The 21,308-nt window shown below is 42.9% G+C and overlaps 1 protein-coding gene across 13 annotated transcripts in view; it reads left to right on the top strand.

Annotated features, from left to right (window-relative positions):
- The window catches only part of TANC2 (tetratricopeptide repeat, ankyrin repeat and coiled-coil containing 2), a 289,333-nt gene that overhangs the window by 234,534 nt on the left and 33,491 nt on the right, over nucleotides 1-21,308 (top strand). For all 13 annotated transcript variants that reach the window (XM_074926925.1, XM_074926923.1, XM_074926924.1 and 10 more), the window contains 3 exons: nucleotides 1,121-1,287; nucleotides 3,324-3,931; nucleotides 17,617-17,725. In XM_074926925.1, coding sequence (XP_074783026.1) covers nucleotides 1,121-1,287; nucleotides 3,324-3,931; nucleotides 17,617-17,725 — 884 coding nt within the window. The remainder of the gene's footprint in view (nucleotides 1-1,120; nucleotides 1,288-3,323; nucleotides 3,932-17,616; nucleotides 17,726-21,308) is intronic.

Genomic DNA, 21,308 nt, shown 5'->3' with positions numbered 1-21,308 from the left:
AGAAAGTTTCCTGATGCAATTTAAAGTCAAAGAGAAGAGCTCACCTGCTATTGGGAATATTGAGCTTTTTGATAGCAGGATTTCTCCATAGCACTTTAGAAAGGAGAGCAAACTTCATACAGATCAGAATCTGTAGTACATGTTAATAGCATATGCCAACAAGAGGCTGAGATGTCAGGTTTTGAGTTTGAGGCAAGATTACCTTTGAGAAGATACCACTTGAGCTTAAGATTCAACTGCAAAAGAATCTGTATCGTTAGTTATAAAGCTACATTCAGCTCTCAGCATCTGATGTAGAAACACTGACTTCATTGTTTACATCAGTTTGGTTACTGTATTCACCAGAGGAAAAAAAAAAATCCTGTATAAGAAGTCCTTGATCCCCTCAACTTCTTTATAAAAGATTTTGACTACAGACTTGTGATCGAACTCCTTTACAATACTGGAAGTTCATAGTTATTTTGAACAGACTGCTGAACAGAGGGTGTAACCTCCAGAATGTTGACTGACCTTCCCTACACATGCGGACTGATGATTTACTCTCCTCAGATCATTGTCTTGCCTGTGAATCAGGCTTGCTTTTGTTTCAAAACGCTTGCCCAGACCTTAGTTGATCAAGAAGCCAGTGCCCAAAGTGCAGATGCCAAAACTGGAAGGATCTGGCGGTGTTGGGGAGGTGAATTTCTTGATGAGCCTTCATTTAGCAGTTGCAAAAATTAAGACAGGCTTGACATGAGGGTAAGAATTTAATACCAAAACTACAGAGAACAGCTAATGAGGTGTTTATTAAAACTTATCAGAAAGATACTCATTCACATCAAGTAATGTTGGACTTTGTGGAAGAGGTAATTTTTTAAAAGATGATTAGCTATTTTATCTGTGGGATATCACAGTTGTGTGTGTTGTAACTAAAGTACATATTTTATAAGAATTGAAACTGTGGATGTGTGAGCCTACCTCTGTGTATCGATGCAATTAATGCATCATAAGAAAGGTGCTGCTGTTGTGTCTTTTTTCTTCTTTAGCAATATTTGGTGATGCTTTAAAACACTGTAGTGACTGCAGTACGTGATAGTCACGTGTCTGACCTTTCAAATAAATGCTTTTTTCTTTCTCTCAGAGAGGAAGATCCCCGATGAAGATTTCATTATATTAATTGATGGTTTAAATGAGGCTGAATTTCACAAACCAGATTATGGAGACACCATAGTATCATTCCTGAGCAAAATGATTGGAAAATTCCCTTCCTGGCTGAAGCTGGTAGTGACAGTCAGGACAAGTCTACAGGTATGTTGAGACCAAGAATTGTGGTAAACTGTGTCATTATCATGGGCTTTAATAAATAAGATCTTGGTGGATATCTGGAGTTGCTTAAAACAGGTTATCCTTTTGGCTTTTTTGTATTTGCATTTGTGTCCCCACACTCACTCTGCAGCTTTGAATGGATCTAATCCGGCATCACTTATTCGTGTCGATAAATGTTCATCAGCAAATAGTTTAACTCATTCAGGTGAGAGAGAGCTCACATGCTAACAGGCTACTTACTTGCTGAGCATAGGAGGGTAGGGCCTGATATCTGTCAGGCTGTGCTCCTTGAGAACATCCTCTCCTCCATGTGAAAGGACAACGGAATTCAGATCTTCATACCCCTCCTGCGTGACCCAGAGCATGAGGGTGTGATTGTTTCAGTCTGGAGTCAGTGTTGGGCCAAGATATTATTCAGCTCCAAGAACACTGTCCTGAGCAGGTGCTGAAGCTCTAAGCTGAATGTTGTTTGGGTTATTCTTAACTATTTTGATTTCAGTTTGCAGCTGGGCCAGTTTTTACCTTCAGCCTGTCCTTGGCCACTCATCATCACTTTCTTGGCATAAGGTTTAAGCTGACCTTAGTTTGTTGGCTCAACTGCTCGTCTGAATGGAGCAAGCTGGGAAGGAAACAAGTGACCCAGTTAGGGCAGATCTGCTCTTTGAACTGTTTCACAGTGGAGCTGGTTGATTTGCAGCATCACTTGTGGAAACATTCACACTGAGTGTCAGAGCCAGGAGCCCAGAGGAGACAGATGTCAGAGGGACAGGACATGCGTTTGGGAGCCAGCTCAAAGCTGCTTTTCAGCTGGCCCAGCTGCTCTGGGCAGAAAGGCATGTCTGCAGCTCTGTGTTTCTCTTTTTTTTTTTTTTTCATTATTAGCCATTTTTTCATTAGCACACAGCTCTGGAGTTCATTTTTACCGAGCTCCATTAAGCAGTTTTACTGAGATTGGCTAATATTTACTGAGATCCACAGGTTGATTTACTGTGGTCCTCCTGGCAGGGAGCTGAGTGCTGGTTCCAGCTCCATCAAGCAGGCAGCTGCTGCACGCTGCCTGTAGCCGGGAACAGCAGCTGCTCCCCAAGACACCAGGAGAGCACAGGCTATCTGCTGGGTTGTGCCGCAGTTCTTTTCTTTTTTCTCAGTAATGGAGTAGATTAAACATCATTTGGAAGAAATCTTTTTGTAATTGTAGGTAAATTGCATCCCTATGACTTGAATTCCTCATTTAATTAGGGCTTTTGCAGCCCCACAGTCTTCAGTGCAAGCTTTAGTTTTGCACTGTGCTCCCCCCTCTTTATTTTATTGGAGAGTTGATGGCTTCTCCTTAATCTGCCTTGCCCGGCTCCGTGCGTCATTTCTCCTCTCTTTGCAGTGACTGAGAGCCCATGACGCAAGAATTCCTTTGGAAGGGTTTTTGATGAGCTTTGGTTTATGTTGCATAAGCATCACCAGTGAGTTCAGCAGAGGAGAGAATCCCTGGTCGCAGTATCCTGCAGCAGACAGACGCATTTACTTTGCACTGAAAAATAACTTGCTATTATCTGTCCTGATGTTGCCTTGCATTTCCCCGTTGATAGCAGCTGTGGGATACAGGAGCATATTCCCAGGGAGGTACTTAGGCTCAGCTTCAGCAAAATTTCTTCTAGCCTCAGATCTGTCATCTGGTCGTCCGTTCCCTCTGACACGGCAGCAGAAGGGATGAGACATGCTTGGGATGGAGTAGGAATAACAAGGGCACTGCTCTGTGTGAATTTTCTAGCCCTATCCGTGGATGCGGTATTAGGAACAGTGTTCTTCATTTTTCATTTCAGTCATGTTTCACACACAACCTACTTGATTATAGATGAGATTGTGAGGTCCTGAGGGCACAAACTGCCATCTTGTGTGCTTGCCCTGATGGAAGAGGTCTTAAAGGAGTCTCAGAGGTGCTATTGTAATATGAATTAAGTTTACTCAGTGAATAATAAACACTGCCAGCATGAGTATCCTTTTTTTTTTTCTTTTTTTTGTAGGAAATAATTAAGCTGTTGCCCTTCCACAGAATATTTTTGGATAGACTGGAAGAGAATGAAGCCATAGACCAGGACCTGCAGGCATATATCCTCCATCGGATACACAGCAGCTCGGAAATCCAGAACAACATCTCACTGAACGGCAAAATGGACAACACTACGTTTGGCAAACTCAGTTCTCACCTCAAGACCTTGAGCCAAGGCTCCTATCTGTACCTAAAACTTACTTTTGATCTCATAGAGAAAGGATATTTAGTACTAAAAAGCTCCAGCTACAAAGTAGTCCCAGTGTCTCTGTCAGAAGTTTACCTGTTGCAGTGCAATATGAAGTTCCCAACGCAGTCTTCCTTTGATCGGGTTATGCCTCTCTTGAATGTGGCAGTGGCATCTCTGCATCCATTAACAGATGAACATATTTTTCAGGCCATTAATGCAGGTAACATTGAGGGCACTTTGGAGTGGGATGACTTTCAACAGAGGATGGAGAACCTTTCTATGTTTCTTATCAAACGTAGAGATATGACGCGAATGTTTGTTCATCCCTCTTTCCGAGAATGGCTTATTTGGAGAGAAGAAGGTGAAAAGACCAAGTTTCTCTGTGATCCTAGGTAAGGAAACGCTCTGAGAAATCAGAGTTTACAAGGGTGTTGATCTCATACTATTACCTGAATCATTTCATTTTATGAGGTTGCACATGGATGCGTCTTACCCAACTTTGATCTGTCTGTGCTGTAGTTTCCTACATTTGTACTGATCATCTTAGATCCTTATGCTGTTCATGGAAAGAAATAAGCACCCCCTGGGCACATAACTGACCCGGAAAGTCTAACAGTCTTCCTCAGAATGAGATGAGCTGTTCCTCAGAAGGCCCCAGGCTGACAAGCTCCCATACAGGCACCACCAGGGATGTCTGTATTTTGGCAGATTTCTCCTGCCAGGTCAGTCTGGAGAAGGGGAATCATCCTCCCTTTCTCCAAAGGGACTGAAACCATGTGAAGTAGAGGATAAGGAGATGAAGGGTGAACGTTACATCTTTTGCAGTTGGCTTCTTTTTTGAACTTGCATTCCTTGTGGTCCTCCTAAATGTCTTTTTGAAAGCAAAATAAGGATCAAGCTCTGGCAATTTTGGACTGTAAATGCATCCATATCTCCATCCTGATAGCAGCTGAGTTCCTGGCTTAGCTCACAGGGAACAGAATTTAATCATGGTTAGATTGATGTTCTCTAAACCAAATGATCACTATTAACAACCTTATCTTTGTTTCTACTGAAGAGTGGAAACTTGACTGTAATTCTAGTACTTTATCCCCATAAGCTTTGCTCCATTTGGTCTGTCCATTTCTTAAAATATGATTAGAAGAATCAGGGAAACACTTGGACTCAAGGCCGTGTCAGTGCATCTCCCAGACCCTATGGTCAGTCTGAAAAAAATGTGATGGTATCTGCTAGAACCAAATAGCCACCCAGCTGGTTAAAGCAGCTGTAGCTGTTAGCAGTGTCAGAGTAATTTACCACTTCAAATTTTGTGGTAAACAGGCTGCAGTAGAAAAATACTGTATAGCTCCTCCCAATGGGCATCATCTCTGTTTTAGTAGGTTCTGCACAATAGTCCTGTTGAGCAAGCCCTTTGTAAAACATCTCCCAGCAGCAGGTGTCTGTACATCAATCAGTGTCCTCAGAGTCATTAAGTACTTGTCACTGTGTAATGCTTTTCTACCCTCCTTGCTGTGCTTACACCTATGGAGCTGAGAGCTTTCTCCCTCCCAGTCGCTCTTGCCCGGTGTTACTGGTTTTGTCTGGCCCCTGTGGTTTTGGCTGGTGTGGCTGTAAGAGAGCTTGTTGTCAGCCGGGCGAGGGGACAGCAGCCAGTATGCCTGGCAATTAGTGCTAATCACACAGCACTTTCCATAAACCATAGCGAGAGCAACTCGGAAAAATCGCTGTTTCCCTTCGTTACCACAAAAATAAAATTAAGGTGCAGGACGCTTACCTGGTGGGTAAAGCACCCTGAGTGTGTTGGGTGCTGCGTGTGGTGGCAGCGCATACGGCTGTGTAACGTGGGGGCTTTGGCTCCCTGGGTCCAGAAATCCATTATTGGAATGAATTTCAATCCATGAATTTCAAATCCAAACCTCTTCATGCCGACAGTGATGGGAATACCAAAATCCCAAATTCAGAATGAAACTCAAACGTGCTGCATCTGAGGTGGTTTTGCACTGAAACCAGCCGTGCAACCACGTGTGGTTTTTCACATGAAGCACAAGTCAGCCCCTACGGGACAGATCTCTGCTCAGGGTTCGGGTCCAGCGCTGCCTTCACAAACATCACGAACGCATCGTGCTATCCTCAGGACTGCTCAGGAGACTTCCAGGCATCATTTTGAGTCCCGTATGTGCCATTTTACATGATAAATTAATGGGGACTTTTAAAGCTCATGGAGAACGCTCACACTCTTTGCAAGTAGGGAACCCCGCAGAGCTAAAGCGACCCAGCTCCTTGCCACTGGCAAAAAAGAAGTTACGAGGCATATAATGGGCTCCCACTGCCTTGAGGGTGAATCCATACGTACTGGAGGACTAATAAATATCTCTAATGTATAATGTGCACTAATTGCATTATACTCTGATGGTAGATAATGAAACAGGATACATTTCAGTGATTAATAGAGAGGACCCCCTGAGATTCAGCTATTGTGCTCCTCAAAATCCTCCTGTCCAGCTCTCAGGGAAGAGCTAATATTGAGTTGTTGAGCTCAGAGCATGGTAAACCCTTAGCAACGATTAAGATAAGTAATGATTTTTCATTTTATTTCTTCTAAAAGAAGCACAGCTTGCCACCGACGGAGCGCATAGTAGTAGCCTATGAAAATCTGCCTGCGTCTGGTTTGTTCACAGCCAGTTTGATTTCTTTCTGCTCACTTGGGAATTGAGAAGACATGACAACTGTATGGAGAGCTCCTCAAGTTCATCATCCGGCCTTGCAGAAATGCACCGTTAATGTGAAGCTTTTTGACCTTGCCGTGTCGATACATACAGTCAGATTGCTGAGGCTGATTTTTTTTTTCCCCCCCAGAAGAAAAGCTTTGAAGTGAAATGTGGTTTTGTGAAGCTGCTCTTAATTGACTTACCCTGACAGAGTGTCCAGGTGTGAGGATGTTACCAAGGAAATTGGGATAATGGGCCTCATGTCCATGGCACTGCAGCTGGGGTAATCTTCCTCATTTCATTAATGAGAGTGAGTTCCCATGTTCTCCAAAGCACGGAGAAGTGGGGAGAGGAAGAACACAATGTCCAGAAATTATCCCATTTCTCTATGCTTTTAAGATAAACAGCAGATCTCCATCCTCCAGATTTGTGTGTTAGCCTGTCGAGATGCTAACTCTCTTCTTTGAACACTCACCATGCATTTGTTGTCCAAAATAAAGGCTAATTGGCATCGAAGGGGAACACTATTGCTGCAGGCTCTCCTGCAGGGGAACTCCCCTAGCATCCTCCATTGTTTAATAACAGGGCACCAAAAAAGCGTTTGTCAGAGTGTTTAAGCAGCATTGCAGTAATGACTTCCCCAGCCTGTCAGTGTAGCACTATTAACCAAGCGTCTTAGTTGACAAATAACATAAAACATTTTAGAGAAAAATCCCAATCCTTTGTGACTGGTACATGGAGAAAATGGTTATTATTATACATTCACACTTACACTTGTATTTCTTAACCTAAACTCTGCTATAATGCCATGCTGTTTTCTGCCTAGACTTAATCAGAAACTTCCGTGCAATTATTTTCCGTGCTTTTACAATGCTAATAAAATGTTTTATCCCAGTGCTGCTGATGAAGGGACTGTGGGAGAGACAGAAGTGAAGTGATTTGCCCTGGCAAGGCAGTAAGAGAGCTGTAGTCAGATATGGACCCCAGAAGTGAAATTACTCTATCCAGATTTAAGTATCAACATCTGAGTTATTTGTCTAGACTTGCTTTATAGTCAGAGGAGAGAAATAAGAATGATTCATTTCATCATGAGCTAAAAGGCTAAAATAGGTCAGATGAAGGGCGCCTGGGAAGTGTTGTCTCCTGTTGATTTATGAAGGGAGCTCGGGGTGACGAGCATACCAGGACATGTCTCCAGTATTGACAAATAAAACTGGATGAGATTAATTCTGTCCAGGCTGCTCTTCTAACCAGTACACAGGGGTTTGAGGTAGATGCACAGATTTTCTTTTCTTGTACAGGAAAGCTAAGGAAGGAAGAAGATACTCTATGCCGTTGCCCGCATATGACACTCTCAGTCCAGGCTGTTGCATCTCAGGGTGGCACTGGGCCACCCAGCGCTGTGTGTGCTGGTGGTGTGTCCCCTCTCATCACCGCTCAGTCTGGAGCAGGGTAGAAACAGGCTCTCTGCACTGCTCAGAGAACTCCCCAGCATCCGCGGGACCTCAGCAATATGAAGCATTTAGATGTTCACCTCTGGCTTGGATTCATCTCACCTAATTTCAGATGCTTGCAATCCACGCATGTTCCTCAGGCCGTCACTCTGACCTGAAGCAGTTCATCCAGCCTGTTTTAGCTGCTGACTTGAGGAGCTGAACGGCATGGGTCGGTCAGGGTGCCCTGGCAGGCCAGGGTGACTCGCCCAGGCGTGGACATGCTGCTCCCGGGGAGGTGACCTGCGCCAGCTGGAACTCGGAGAGGGGAAGCTGCAGAGGTGGTGCCTTCGGTGTAGGCTTGCTCCTGTTTGCTGATCTCTGGGAGTGCAGCCCAAGGTGTTTCTCCCACCCAGACCTGCAGTGCTGGATAAACAGAGCAGAAGCTCTTCTGAGCTGGGCTTTATTAAGGCCAGTCTGCTAGTAACCGTAACGAAGAATGCTTTTTGCCTGCAAAAATTAAAATTGTTCCATAACACAACAAAGGTTCTATTCTGCTTCTGGCTCCTTGCTGTTGCACAGGTGTTTGGTTAACTGCACTTACTCTGTGGTTTACAGAAGCTTTTTTCCTTCCGTAAGAAGCGAGAGCGGCGAGGACAGCAATCACCAGCAGGATGACGAGGGAGAGTCTCCTGGTAGAGAATTTTGAGGAATATCCTGCTGTGTGCAGGAGGTTTTCACTGCGCGGCGACGCAGAGCTGTTCTCATGGATGCTACAGAGCAGTGTTAGTCTGAAATCCTGAACATCTGTGGCCAGAAAAGCTGAATGCTCCGGTATGGAGAGAGACCCAGCAGGCATTGGGCATCTCTCAAAATCAGGGTGTTGGTGCCTTGTTCAGCGATGGCACTGCTGGGCAGATCTGGCTCTGAAACCCAAGCTTGGAAATACTGCGTGAGGAACCGATACTCTGCAATAGCTGTTCTCCTCAGCACACCAGGACTTTATCACCCAGCTCCTGCTCATTGACTTTATTAGAACATAGCTAATAATCAGAGATATCCCCCAAAAAATAATCAGGGAGGAGTACTGGTGCCTCCATCCTTGAGGTTGAGGACATCTCCTCATCTCTTCCCTCCTCTTCCACATGCACAAACCAGCTCTGTCCCCAAAACTCCAAATAAAGGCTCCCTGCGTGGATTAGCATGCAGCAGCAATCCAAACAGAAGTAGGCATCTCTAATCCAACACACAGAGTTGCCATGGTTTCTAGCAGAGCTGTCTTTCAGTACAATACAGTGCAGGTATTTTGCATTTTCCTTTTTCTCTCATGAGGCATGCTGCAAGTGGTGACTTTTCCTACACAAAATTAATGTTTTTATATATTACCCAGCAAGATTACAGAGTGTATACATTAAAAAAAATGAGTTGGTTTTTTTTTTATGCATCTGGATGGAAAGCTTAATCTGATTGATGAATAACAATTGCCAGTCAAAAAATAATTAATTTAGAAAGTTCAGAGGAAAATAAGTCAGTGAAAATGTTAGTTATAAAAATTCAGGGATACAACAAACATCTTAAAATGTGGAGTGGGTACTTCCATTACACATCATCTGCTTAAAAATTACCCACCATTAGCTCCTCTGTATGTAGTTCAGTTTGTTATTATGGTACATGGATTAGTTGACTTTCTTCCTCTTTTATATTATGAGATTCTGAACAGCTCTTAAAATAAATGCTACTTTATTGTTAGCTGAAATGCTCAAGTGTTCACCAAATCTCAGGCTATGTCTTAAGTGTTTTCTCTGCATTCATGTGGGATGGATTTTACTGAGCGAAGCAAAGGTACTATCTGAATTCAAGGTGAAACAAAATAATAGGTTTAGGATTTATTTGAATCCTGTATATACTTGAGCAGAAAATTAAAAATAATGCAGTGCCCGTTAGCACCTTGTGGGGATGGAGATGAAATAATCAGATTTTCACAAGTGGTCGGCAGTCACTGGCAGCCCCAGCTCTTGAGGTGCAACAGGGAGCTGAGTGCTGCTGCTTCCATTATTATTTAGCATTGCTTTACCATTGGAATTACCTCTGTTAATGTGTTTTTCATGGCTCCGGGGTACAGTCTGCACATACTGTAGCTCACACTGGGCTTTTTTCTGAGTGCCCCGGGTACAGGTGCGTGCCAGCACTTGGTGCATCAGCAGAAGCAGGAGGGATCTGTTGTAATTTGTCATTTTGCCATCTCCAGCTGCGGGCTGGATGCCACATGTCACCAAAATACATGAGGTCAGGTTTTTTTCCTTGCCCAGTCTGCTTTCTGGTCATCTGCACTTGTGCAAGACCTGTGCTAAGTTAGTATAATTAATTACCAAATGGCCACGGGATACGGTGCTTTAAGGTCATTTCCACAGCTCTAATTTTGGCAGAGGTGTGGAGCGTGGTAGAAGCACAAGCTGTGATTTGGGGCAGGGCTTTGTCCATACCCATAGCATAGGAACAACAGCACAATGTTTCCTGGTCTTTTAATTTACTCCTCGAGCGGACTGGAGTGAGTGCCATATTTTTGAATTGCAAAGATGAATCCATCATCATGTCCTCCAGTTAATTGGAGGGGCAAACACAAGCTGTTCACCAAGCAGTAGAGACCTGATGGGGTGCTGACTCTGCGAATACAACTTTTAGGCTTCCCATATGACTTCCAGAATGAAGTTTTCTGATTCCATGACTTATAACCTAGTATATTTTGAAATGTAAAAGAAATGAGCAGTAGCTCAACAAAGTGAACGTAGGAAGCTTAGTTTATGCAAGTATCCACGTCACCAACATCTCTAGATGTTAACTCTAATCTCATGCAGAAATACAGAGCTAAAAAATAAATTATTAAAGCCACTGGTAGCAAGTTGGGCAGCTGTAACTGGGACTTGTCTGAGCGTCAGAAGCCAGAGCTTGTGTAACACAGGGTTTGGGACAGGGTTTATGCAGAAGAGAAGGAAACTTGAACTCAGTCCGTGGTGGCTCTGTGTCTGGCGAAGCAGTGAAGTGGCTTAGCTGCAGGTTTTCCCTCTGAAATTTGGGCAGGGCTGCAGCTGCAGCATCAGTTGGAAGAGAAGAGGAGAAATGGGAGACAGATTATAAAACATGACAGATGAGACGGAGAGCAGATGTGGTCGCTACCACCATAAAGGACATCAGTGGAGCAGCTTGTTTTAACTGGCTCGTTAGACATGCAACCTAAGCATTTGGATGCAGAGGGGGTTTTGAATATATTTAGTGCCTTGAGTTACTGTCCTCATAAAATCTTTTTATTTTCTTCTGACTGTAAACTTCTCGATGCTGTCCCATTTTCACATCTAAATAGAAGAAAATATTCACAGAATAATGCATTCTGTGGCACTGAGCCACGGAGAAAAGAGAAGTGGAGTTAATCGGAGGCAGTATCAGTGCTGACCAAAGAAAGAACTGTTGCTTAATTTCATCATCTTATTTCTTTCCTCAAATCTTAAGACCCAGTTAGAGAGCAAAGCCATCTTCCAACAGTTCAGGAGAGAGTAGCCCTGACTTTGTTCTATCTTGCTTCTCACATGGTCATTTACTCCTGGTCAAAGCAGCAGTAAAGCACTTCCAAATCACATTCCCCATTCCTCTATAACCCCATATATTTTAAATTATGTCAGGTTGAATGAGAACAGAAAGTGTATCACCGTTGGTCTTTTGAGATCTTCTCTGTATGTTAACTGTGTAGTCACTGGAGAGCTTACTGAAAGATGTTGTTATTCACTTTACCCATCCAACATATTTATTAAATATGCCGGCAGTCTTTTCACACTGTTCTTGGACAACGCCTCTTTTCTCTGAATATAAAGTAATCTGTTCCTGGCAACCAGCAGATTTTCTGAAAAGCCTTATGAATTGCATCTTTACTCCCTGGATCTGTTTTTTTAAATCTCATTAAGTCAGGGCCTGTGAGAGTTTGGAAATGCTTTTTTCTCTCCTTTATCCTTCCCTTTTTTCTTCCATATTTTTAGATGACTGTAAGTATCTTTTGTTACCTTAAATCTGAAGGGTGCCATCAGAGTTGTCTGGTTTTCCTCTTTGCTGCTTCTCTTGGCAGTTCTCGGCGCCTGGCTGCTGTTGTTTCATGTAGTGTAGAGGTTCTCCAGGATCAGCTCCTGACACAGTTGCAGCTCTGTTATCCTGGATAAAGCACAGACAAGCTCTTTCTCTGTGATAGCCAAGTATGTAACATAATCTGAGGCATGCACTCCCCATCCATGATAAAATACGGGTGCAGCACAGCTATACCTATGGAATTTTTAATAGACGGCCTTGAGAAATGGAAGTGAGACCAGGATTGCGAGCAGGTCTGCAGCATAGACTCGGTTTCAGCTGAGCTGCATCAGCGAGGTCATTGCTATTACATCTCTGAAAGTCACTTGAATAAACTTTCTACCTCAGTGATATGGCTGTGGGGGCTGTTAATACTGTGTCAGAAGGGTAAGGTGCTTTCCAGCTCATTCAGAATTAGGAGTCGTGAAGCACAGATGCTCTGAAGCATCTCTTAATGCTGCAGATCTTGGTAACTCTGTCTGTCCCTTTCCGGGCTGCGTCTCATGCACACCCCCTTGGTCTCCCCTGCCTGCCTGGGGCCGAGGACGTGGGGCAAGGCAGACCTGCCTGCATTTGGAGCTTGTGTTTCTTGAGGATGTCCCTGTAGATGTGGGCAGGATCGTAGCCGTGCAGATGGTATTGGTTTTACTGGTGTTCAGTCATACCCTGGCAATGAAGAAACTTCCAGTGAGCCTATTGATTTTATGTGATGTCAGAAACTTTTTAAGTCCTCCATCGCCAAGATGCTGTTACTTAAATTAAAACTGCTCTTAAGGATAGGCCAGATGCCATTAAGTAATTCCATTTCTGCTTTTCAAATGCTCGCAGAGTGGTTCATGCAATTCTTTAGCTCTCCTTTGCACAAATCACGGTTGTGCTACTTTTACTGCGTAGACTACACAAGGCCATGGGGAATGGTAATGGAACGCTAAGAGTTAGGATGATGACTGGGTATGGGATTTTTTGTGCAGTGCTTTGACTCCTGTAAACCAGAAATAGTCAGTCTAGCACTTCTGCTGGGCAGTAACAACATGGTTGAAATATTAAATTATTTGGCATCTTTCTAAGAGACCTGCTTCAGTGAAACTGGGGTGTTGGACTGGGTGTGCAAGTCTAACCCATGCATCTGTTGATGTATGGACTGGGCCGTATCACGTGTACTATAAAAAGTAAGCTTAGATAACCATGTGTAGCCCCTTTAACCTGGAAATCTCATGTTTAATACCCAGACTGATGGATTTCTAGTATCAAGTTGAGTCTGTTGGGTGTTCCTGTGTGTAGTGAGCAGTCGTGATGATGGTTTGAGTGGGTCAGTGCAAATAAGACAACTGTTGGTGAAGAAAGCAAGCAGCAACCATGCTGGCACAGGTTTCTCATCCTGCTCATCAGGAAGTGTGCCTGCACTTTCCGAAAGCAGCTAGAATTAGTAGCATGCCGCTGCTGTGTCCTCGGTTACTTCTAGGCAGGGTGATGGGTTTTGATCAGATACTTCATAGATTGTCTTGCTCCAGTGAGATCTGAACCGAGGGACGGAAAGATTTTTCTTGGCTTTGAACTTGACTGTCCCAGTTAGCTCAGCAAATTAAACCAGTGTTTAATTCTGTAGGAAAGAGTATCGCATGCTTAACAGCGTTCTCTGTTTTGTTTGAATTCTCTTGTATAATGTTAATTCCTTCCAAGTTAATTCGCAATTATAACATCAGAGGGAAACTATGTTACAGGAATCAATAAATCAATTTTGGTGATTAAATGATCCTGCAAGAGGAGCTCACTGAGCTGAGCTTGGCCTTTCTGCAGTCTGGACAGACATCCTTCTGAAAGCAGAGGAGGCTCCGGGCTTTGTCAGAGCAGACATCATTCTCTGTGCCGAAGTTACAAAATTGCACTCTGCAGAGCTGAATAAAATATGAATACATGTCTCTTGGAAGACCAGATTCACTGGGCACGGTGTCAAATCTCTGGATTTTGGAATGGTTTCATGGGATTAGCTGGAAGGAAGGAGGTGTGGGTGTAAATCAGGGAATTTGGACTTCGGTAGGTTCAGAAGCAAACGGGACTGATTCTCGCTTTTTTGCATGTCTTTTACTCCAGTTGTGCAATGCCTTAACACTAGAGTAATTTTACACCCTTTTAAATCTATTTTACTTTGCCTGAGGGATAGAATAGTACAGATGCAGCACAGATCCAGGAGCTTTCAGTATTTTCTTTTGTGTTTCCCCATGCTCCATCACAGCCCTTTGGTCACGCTGGTATTTTATTAGTGACACCTTGTCCCTGTCCCTCTGTGGCCCAAGGCGACAGGGGCACGATGAGGGGTGTATCTGAAATACCACCTCCCTGCATCACCTTGCTCTGCACCCACACGTATATGTGCCTCAGCTTCGGGTGAATAAGGGAGCACATGTGTAGGGACCACTCTGCTGAATTCACAGATTGTGCCCACAGATAATCTGCGTTTACATTCGCCTTACCTATAGCTGCTCTGCGTGGGCACCAGTTCGTGCTATACGGGGACTTGGAAGGATGAAGATTTATCTTTATGTCTCTATACATACAGGTGTGTGTGCATCCATGTAGGCACCCTTGGCTGCTACCGGAGCCAGCACTGACACAGGCAGCCTGCTAGAGCAGACAAAGGCTGCTGGAGCTGAGCTGGCAGCGCTATTAATTTTTCACAAAAAGAAATCTTACATTAAAAATAGAAAAATCTCTGATGATAAACTCTGCAGTGGTGAAATTCAAAGCAAATCATTTCACCGAGTTCCTTGATGTAGAAATCATTACTGCCATCCTCTGCTGTATTAAAAAAAGCAAAAAAAAAAAAAAAAAGCCTGTGCTGCTGGAGTCTGGTTTAGCATGCAATTAACATTGACAGAACAAGTGACTGCAAGTATTTATCAACAAGCCCAAAGCCAAGGTCTGGGAAGCATTGCAGAGGTAATGTATTACTCATGAATACTGTACTTTATTCTGGAATAGTTCGTACATGCCTTATTCATAACAGCCAGAGTCACGCATATAATTAAATTTAGGTAAATACCCTACTGGCTGCAGCTGAAAAGCAATTTAGGAGCTAACTGTGGAACTGGGCTCGTGTGTCAGTCGGGAGCTGCACTTCATCTCTCACTGCAAAGAAAAAGCACATTAGAAGTTTCTGGATCTTCAATTTCTATTTCAGGTTAATATAGTTACAGCTCCGTTCAGAGCCTTCCCAAACATTTTCGAAGAGGTTTCCATCAACAAGCAGCGTTATCTCCTCTTCCGTGATGTGAAAAATCGAGGTGGAGAGGGGTGGCCGCAGGGTCCCTTTGTGCAGCCTCTCGGAGCTGGAGCAGAAAGCTGCAGTTCGTGGTTGCCACCCTGATTGTCCCCAGAAGGGAAGCGAGCTGGTGGCTCTGAATGAACTTGCACCACCAACCTTCGAGTAGCGGAGGTAAATGCATTGGCTCTCCTCCAAACCGTGAGCGCAGCATTGTGGATCTGATGAGCTATTGAGCTGCCTTGAGTGTATTAGAGTGATTATAGGTTTTCATAATCTGACTGAACAGGGACGGATAAAATCTAGCAATTGCCGTGCTCCTTGACTTGCAGCTGTATCTGGCAACACTCAAGCTGTGTTTCGTAGTCACTTGTTTCCTTCTGATTTGTTTCTCCTTTCCATGGGCATTTCTGGAGGTTAATTGCTGCAGTGATTTGTCTGTCTCCTTTAAAAGCCTGTGGCCCGATGTTCTCCTCCCACACCAAAGATGGGTAACAAAGAGGGGAAGAGCGAAAGCCAGGCAAGGCAACAAGCTGTACATAACTTAAGGTGCTACAACCACTTCCAAGGCCCTTCTGTTTTCCCAGCTTTTTACGTTTTGTCCCTTCTGTTGGTGCTATATGGAGAATTCTCACAGCACGGACGTGTGGAAATCCGTGGCACTGCCCTGTGCACAAGGCATCCTGCCTCATTTTAAGCACTCAGCTGAGGCATCTAAGCTACATCTTAATGGGCAGACTCACCATATGGAGGAGCTGCTTCTCCAGTGATGGGGAGTGCAGAGCTACAGGATCCCGACGCGAGTACCTCACCGTGGGCCAGGCCAGGGTGTGGAGTGGAGCATGACAGGCAAAGCATGCAAAAAAAGCAATTTTTTTCATGTTCTTTTTGAGCCCAAGTCACCCAAATTGTGAAGGGTACCATCAGTCAATAAAAACTTTTCAGACAACAGTTTATTGTTTTGAGTTGATAATGCTCCTATAAATCGAAATAGCATTTAGGAGGGAGGCACAGTAGCATTACTCACCAGTGAAAGAGTTTGTTTTATTACATGTAAATGGCGTGTGGTGCTCTTTTCGCCTATCAAGACCTGGGGATCAAGTCCTGCCTTGTAAGAAAAAGGCATTTTGTTTTCCATCATGCTCCTCCAGTGGGCACGTGTCCACATCTTACCGGTACCACAAGGTCTGGCAAAGTGTCATCGGGCTCCGCTCAAATGAATCCGTGTGTTATCGGTCCAAAAGGTTCATTGGCAGGGCTTGGGGGAGACCTTGCCAAACACCTGGCTGTGACATGACAAGTCTTTCACTTTTATTCTGAGTTTATTTTGAGACAGGGGTGATCATTCTCCCTGGATGGAGATGCGCTGGTAAATCCCCGCTGTTGTGAAAACTTGTGTCTTCTGTAATCTTTACTTGGTGCTCGGCCATGCGAAGAGCTTTTCTGCTTTACCAAATAGTGATGAGCTAATAACATTCCCTGTCCTTGAAAGCCCTTTTAAAGCCACAGTTGGTATCATATTTTATTTTCTTTGGCTGGAAGGCGTTTGATTGCTTTTATGTGTAGTCGCATTTTTATTTAGTTCCAGAAATAAAGTGAGTTAAAAAGGACTCCCTTGGGAGTACCCAGGGGCTTAAAGAAAACTATGAATTTGTTGGCAAAACCAAGAAAACTGCAAGTCCCTGGACCACTGAGGTCCAAGTGTGGAGCCTCAGTGGCCTCCTCCCCTGATTGCTGGGTCTCCTGCTGTTGTCCACGCGTGCCCGTAGGGGCAGATATTTGCCAGTCTCATCCAGAAATGGTTTGCAATACTTCACGTTTTTGTACCGCGTGTGCTTTGTGCATGTGTGGAGAATCAGCTTCTCTCATCTTTGAGAAGACCCAGCCACTCTGAACTGTCATTGTCACAAGCTGGAAGTCTGTGTGTTTAAAAATGTTGGTAAAAATCACCATAAGCAAAGGAAGTTTTTGTCTCTTTTATTATGTTTTGCTTTAAACAGGGCTCTGCATGTAGCTCAGTTAATTTGCTTTGGTTGTCAACCTGGTAGGCCGTTGCCAGAAGCATCTTTATTACTGGAGAATCTGGAGAATGTGTTTCGAAGGGGTTTTACATGGAAATAAAGTTGGTTCTCTCTGCAGGACGTGTCACGGGGTGGAGAATGTAGTTGTCATTTAAAGGCCATTTTTTCAAAGCGTGGATATTTAAATATGTGATTTTCTAATGACTTCAGGATGGGTGGCATGCTTTCAAAGAACTATTCTCCTCTCCTAAATGGATATAAAAGTAGCACTTCAGATTTCATGAAATTGTACCTCTGGTGTTTCCAAATTTACATCTCTCATAGAAAATATATTGCTTTATGTTTGCTGTCCTCTAGTGTTTGGGGGTTTTTGAGCTATCAGTGATCACCGATAATAAAGGATGCAATTAGTTGGTGGTTTACAAGTGAGAATCAGTCCAGCTGTTTTCCCAAAGCTGGATGAGGTTGAAGCAAAGCAAAACTTGTTGTCAGAAGTTCTTTTTTTGATGTAACAAGCAAGTACTAACACACTCTTTCTTCTGATTTTAGGAGTGGCCACACATTACTTGCCTTCTGGTTTTCCCGTCAAGAAGGAAAACTAAATCGACAGCAAACTATTGAACTGGGACACCACATTCTCAAAGCACATATTTTTAAGGTAACGAAAATTAAAATGTAGACTTACGCCAACCTCATCCCCTCTGCATAGAATCTGCCAGCACTGGCAGCATTCAGTCTCTTCTTGTTTTAGGGTTGCTGTAAGAAGTGTGATTGCTTCAGGCTGCTGAAACGTGTAGAAGTGAGCTTTAGAAAATTGGCAATGCTATATAAGAAATCCTTGAAATTAATCCGTCCTTCAGACTGTAAATTCAGCAGATAGCCTCCTTACCTAAAATTACTCTTCTACCGTAAGAGGTTTCTTCCCATGTTAAGATGAGTTCCTATAACAACATTGAGAAAAAATAAATCTTTTAAAAGGAGTGGTTTTGAAGAATCCAAAATTTAGGTTGTAAAGAGAAAATTTGATGGTCATTAAAAATCTGATGGTCGGTGCATTTTACCCTTCACACAGACATTTAAGACCTGGATAACTGAAAGGCAGTCTTGGATGTGAGCATCAATGTGATGCATAAACCAAGTATCATTCTTGTGCCTGTTGGCCCATATACCAGAAGATGGAAATGAGAGGATGGATTTGTCAGGTCACAGGAAATACAGAATTTCTTAAAACTATTGGGATCTGTGGGTGTTTTAACACTGGTAAAAATGAGGCTGTATTTTTATCTGGTCTATGTATGATTTGGTAGACTTAAGAACTTTAGCACTCCTGTTAGTATTCCTAGAGCAAACAGATAGTTTCTGCCTTGTGTCAGTCCTGTTGGATTTGTTTATTGAGTTCCCTGTGCCAAATTCACCAAAGTCTCCTCATTTGGGAAAGTGATGGCTGGAGCCAAAGGGAAGAACCCCAGATGGGTGCATTACCTGATCAGTGTATAATTTTCAGATTTTGAGTTACGTTCCCAAGACCACATTCAGCAGTGAGTTTACTGTTCAGCTGCCATTTACATATAAATCTGGTTTCGGATCTTCTTCATTTCGCACTTCCGTGGTAGAAACAAATAACAGGGTTTCAGGCTCTAAACAAATGACAATTTTCATTAAGTGGACAAGTTGCCTGTAGATTCCAGATTTAATTGAGCAATATTTACAATAGTAGAAAATGCCAATTAGCATATGAAAAATGTCAGTACTGCCTTCTGTTTCTAATCACTCAGCAAAATCCTTGGTTTTGCAAGACTGCAGTAAGAATAGTATGTCTCAGTGACAGATAAGAATAACAGTATGTTATCTGGAAGTACTATAAAGTTTTGAAAGGGTTCGGATTAGGTGGATTCGAAACACTGTAAATCTTAGTCTTTTACTTTTCCATGAATTAGGCTTATTTTTATTCCTTTGTTTAACGAGTGTTTACTGAGGATTTGTGAGTGTTTACTAAGTGAAACAATAGCTGCATTAGGTTTTGAAGGAGGCAGTGAGCTGGAATATTGCAGACCATATTTAAGGTCTCAAGCATTCTTTACAGAAAATATTTCCAAGAGTATGTACACAAACTCTTTTTCCCGTTGGTACTGAGTGTATTTGTTCCTAAGCAAGCATTTTTTTCCATTCAAGCTTTTCACTCTGTCTGATCCTTTGCTGAAGCTGTTACCAGTATGGCATGGTTTTTTCTGCCAAGTAGGGAGTGTGTCAGGTCATCAGTTCAGTGTGTTTTTCCTGAAGTTATCGTTGAATGAAGCAGCTTTCCGCAGATGCAAAGCTCCTAATTTTCAAAGTATTTATGGAGGCCTGATGCCATTGTAATTGCATTTTATTTACCCATCATGAAGCCAGGAGAGGATTACAACAGGGCTAAAGCATTTTGTCTAGCCAGAGAGTATTGAGAGCTGGGTGTAGAGACAAACTTTGATTAAACAGTGCAGAAAACTTATTTGTCCTTCCCCAGTCCCTGTCAGTTCAAATCCACCAGTACCTTGTGCAAGGTAATAATGGGACACTTGGAATTTCTAGGTGTAAAAAATCAGTGATGCCCAGACACAAGGATGGCCTGTCATACAGGTGGTAAGAAGCTTTCACACTCCTCTCTTCACCTGATGGCTGAGATCTGCTGGTTTTCTTTTTTGAACACAAACATCCTCAAACAGTTTTTTTGGGGGGAAAAAAAAAAAAAAAGTACAAATGTTTTAGTCTTTTAAAGCAATTACCAGTCTTAACAGGAGCATATGGAAACCCAGCTTGGAAAGCCTGGCATGGAATGAAAGGGCAAGAAGAGAAGTGTGCAGTAATGATACAAGTACACCCAAACTTCAGGCTGACGTATGTTTTGTAAATCAACCAAAGAGAAATCTTTAATTTCATCTTAAATTAGTTAGCTAAAATGTCAGTAATCCAGAAATGGGTGTCCCTCATCCCCAGATTGAGAATGTAATGCCAGTTACAGGCAGAAACACTCACTTTGATAGCTACAGGTATGTAAATGTGTCTGATACTCCTTGGAAAACAGCCTTCTAAAGATCTTGTGTTGAAGGTGCCAATGGCCAAATAAAAGAGGAAGCAATAAATTAGAAATTAAGGATGCTGAGAGCTGCATACAGAAGTGCAGGACAAAAAAAAAAAACCAAGCCTGTTTGAAAACTGGGGTTGTGTGGGGTTGGCAAAGTTATTCAAATAAAACAAGCGTAGTCAGGCCATGCCTTGGTCCTGTGTCAGATGGTCCCAGCGAAGGGAAGACCACTGATGGTGTTTTGGTGTGATGTTTTGTTAAGTTGGGGTTTGCTTTTGCTGAAGGCTTCAACCTGCTTCACACTTCAGGGCAGGAAAGAGAGATGGAAAATGAAGATATGGTCTGTAAAGTGAGAAATAGTGCAATTTTGTTTCAGCAGCTGAATGATAATGATGTTGAATGTATTTACTCTTTAAAGGATAAATGTCATCCTTTATGTCTTTCACTAATACCTAACTATATATGTTCTAATACAGCAGTTTAAGATTTTTACAGCATGTGTGATTATCTTCAGATGGCCCTTCTGAAAATACACACTCTTTCCCTTGGTCCGTGTGGTGATTCAAACAGCTTATGTATGGGTTTGATATTAGTACAACCCTTTTGAAATTATTTTAACTGTTTATTATAAAATTTGTCCAATTATACCGTACTGAGTTCGCTGAAATTTAGTATTGACCTCTAATGTCCTGTAGTGTGTCGTTTCAAAACCAGCATTTAATGGTGGCTAAAATTCCTGAGCGCTTCTTCTGCCTCAACACAAGCAGATCTTTTTTCTCTGTTTAGCTCCCTGAATTTTGAAGGAAACAAGCGCATGGAGTTGTTATTTATAAGAGCTTGTCTAATCTGTTGCTTCTTTTTATGGCAAAACCATTTCAAGTGACAAATCTGTTGATGGCTGGTGCAATGCTTCAGAATATCTTTCACACAGAGGTATTAGAGGTCTGCAGCTGAGTCCAGCAGCAGGCTTTGATGGTGATTCCTGCACATCTTCCTTTAGAGGAAATAAGTCCCATCTTTTGCTGCTGGTTTTCTTCCACCACCCTACACCATCTGCATCAGCCTGTTGTACCACAGACTTTCCAAACTGAAATGTGATCCTGTTGCTTTGCACAGATAGAAATGACCACATGGCGTGCAAGGAGGTAGAAATCAGGGTTTGCATATCAAAACAGAATTA

Source organism: Athene noctua, chromosome 25, assembly GCF_965140245.1.
Source record: "Athene noctua chromosome 25, bAthNoc1.hap1.1, whole genome shotgun sequence".
In the NCBI taxonomy this organism is placed as follows: Eukaryota; Metazoa; Chordata; class Aves; order Strigiformes; family Strigidae; genus Athene; species Athene noctua.
Note: the sequence above shows the minus strand (reverse complement) of the source record. Positions and strands in the feature narration are given on the sequence as shown.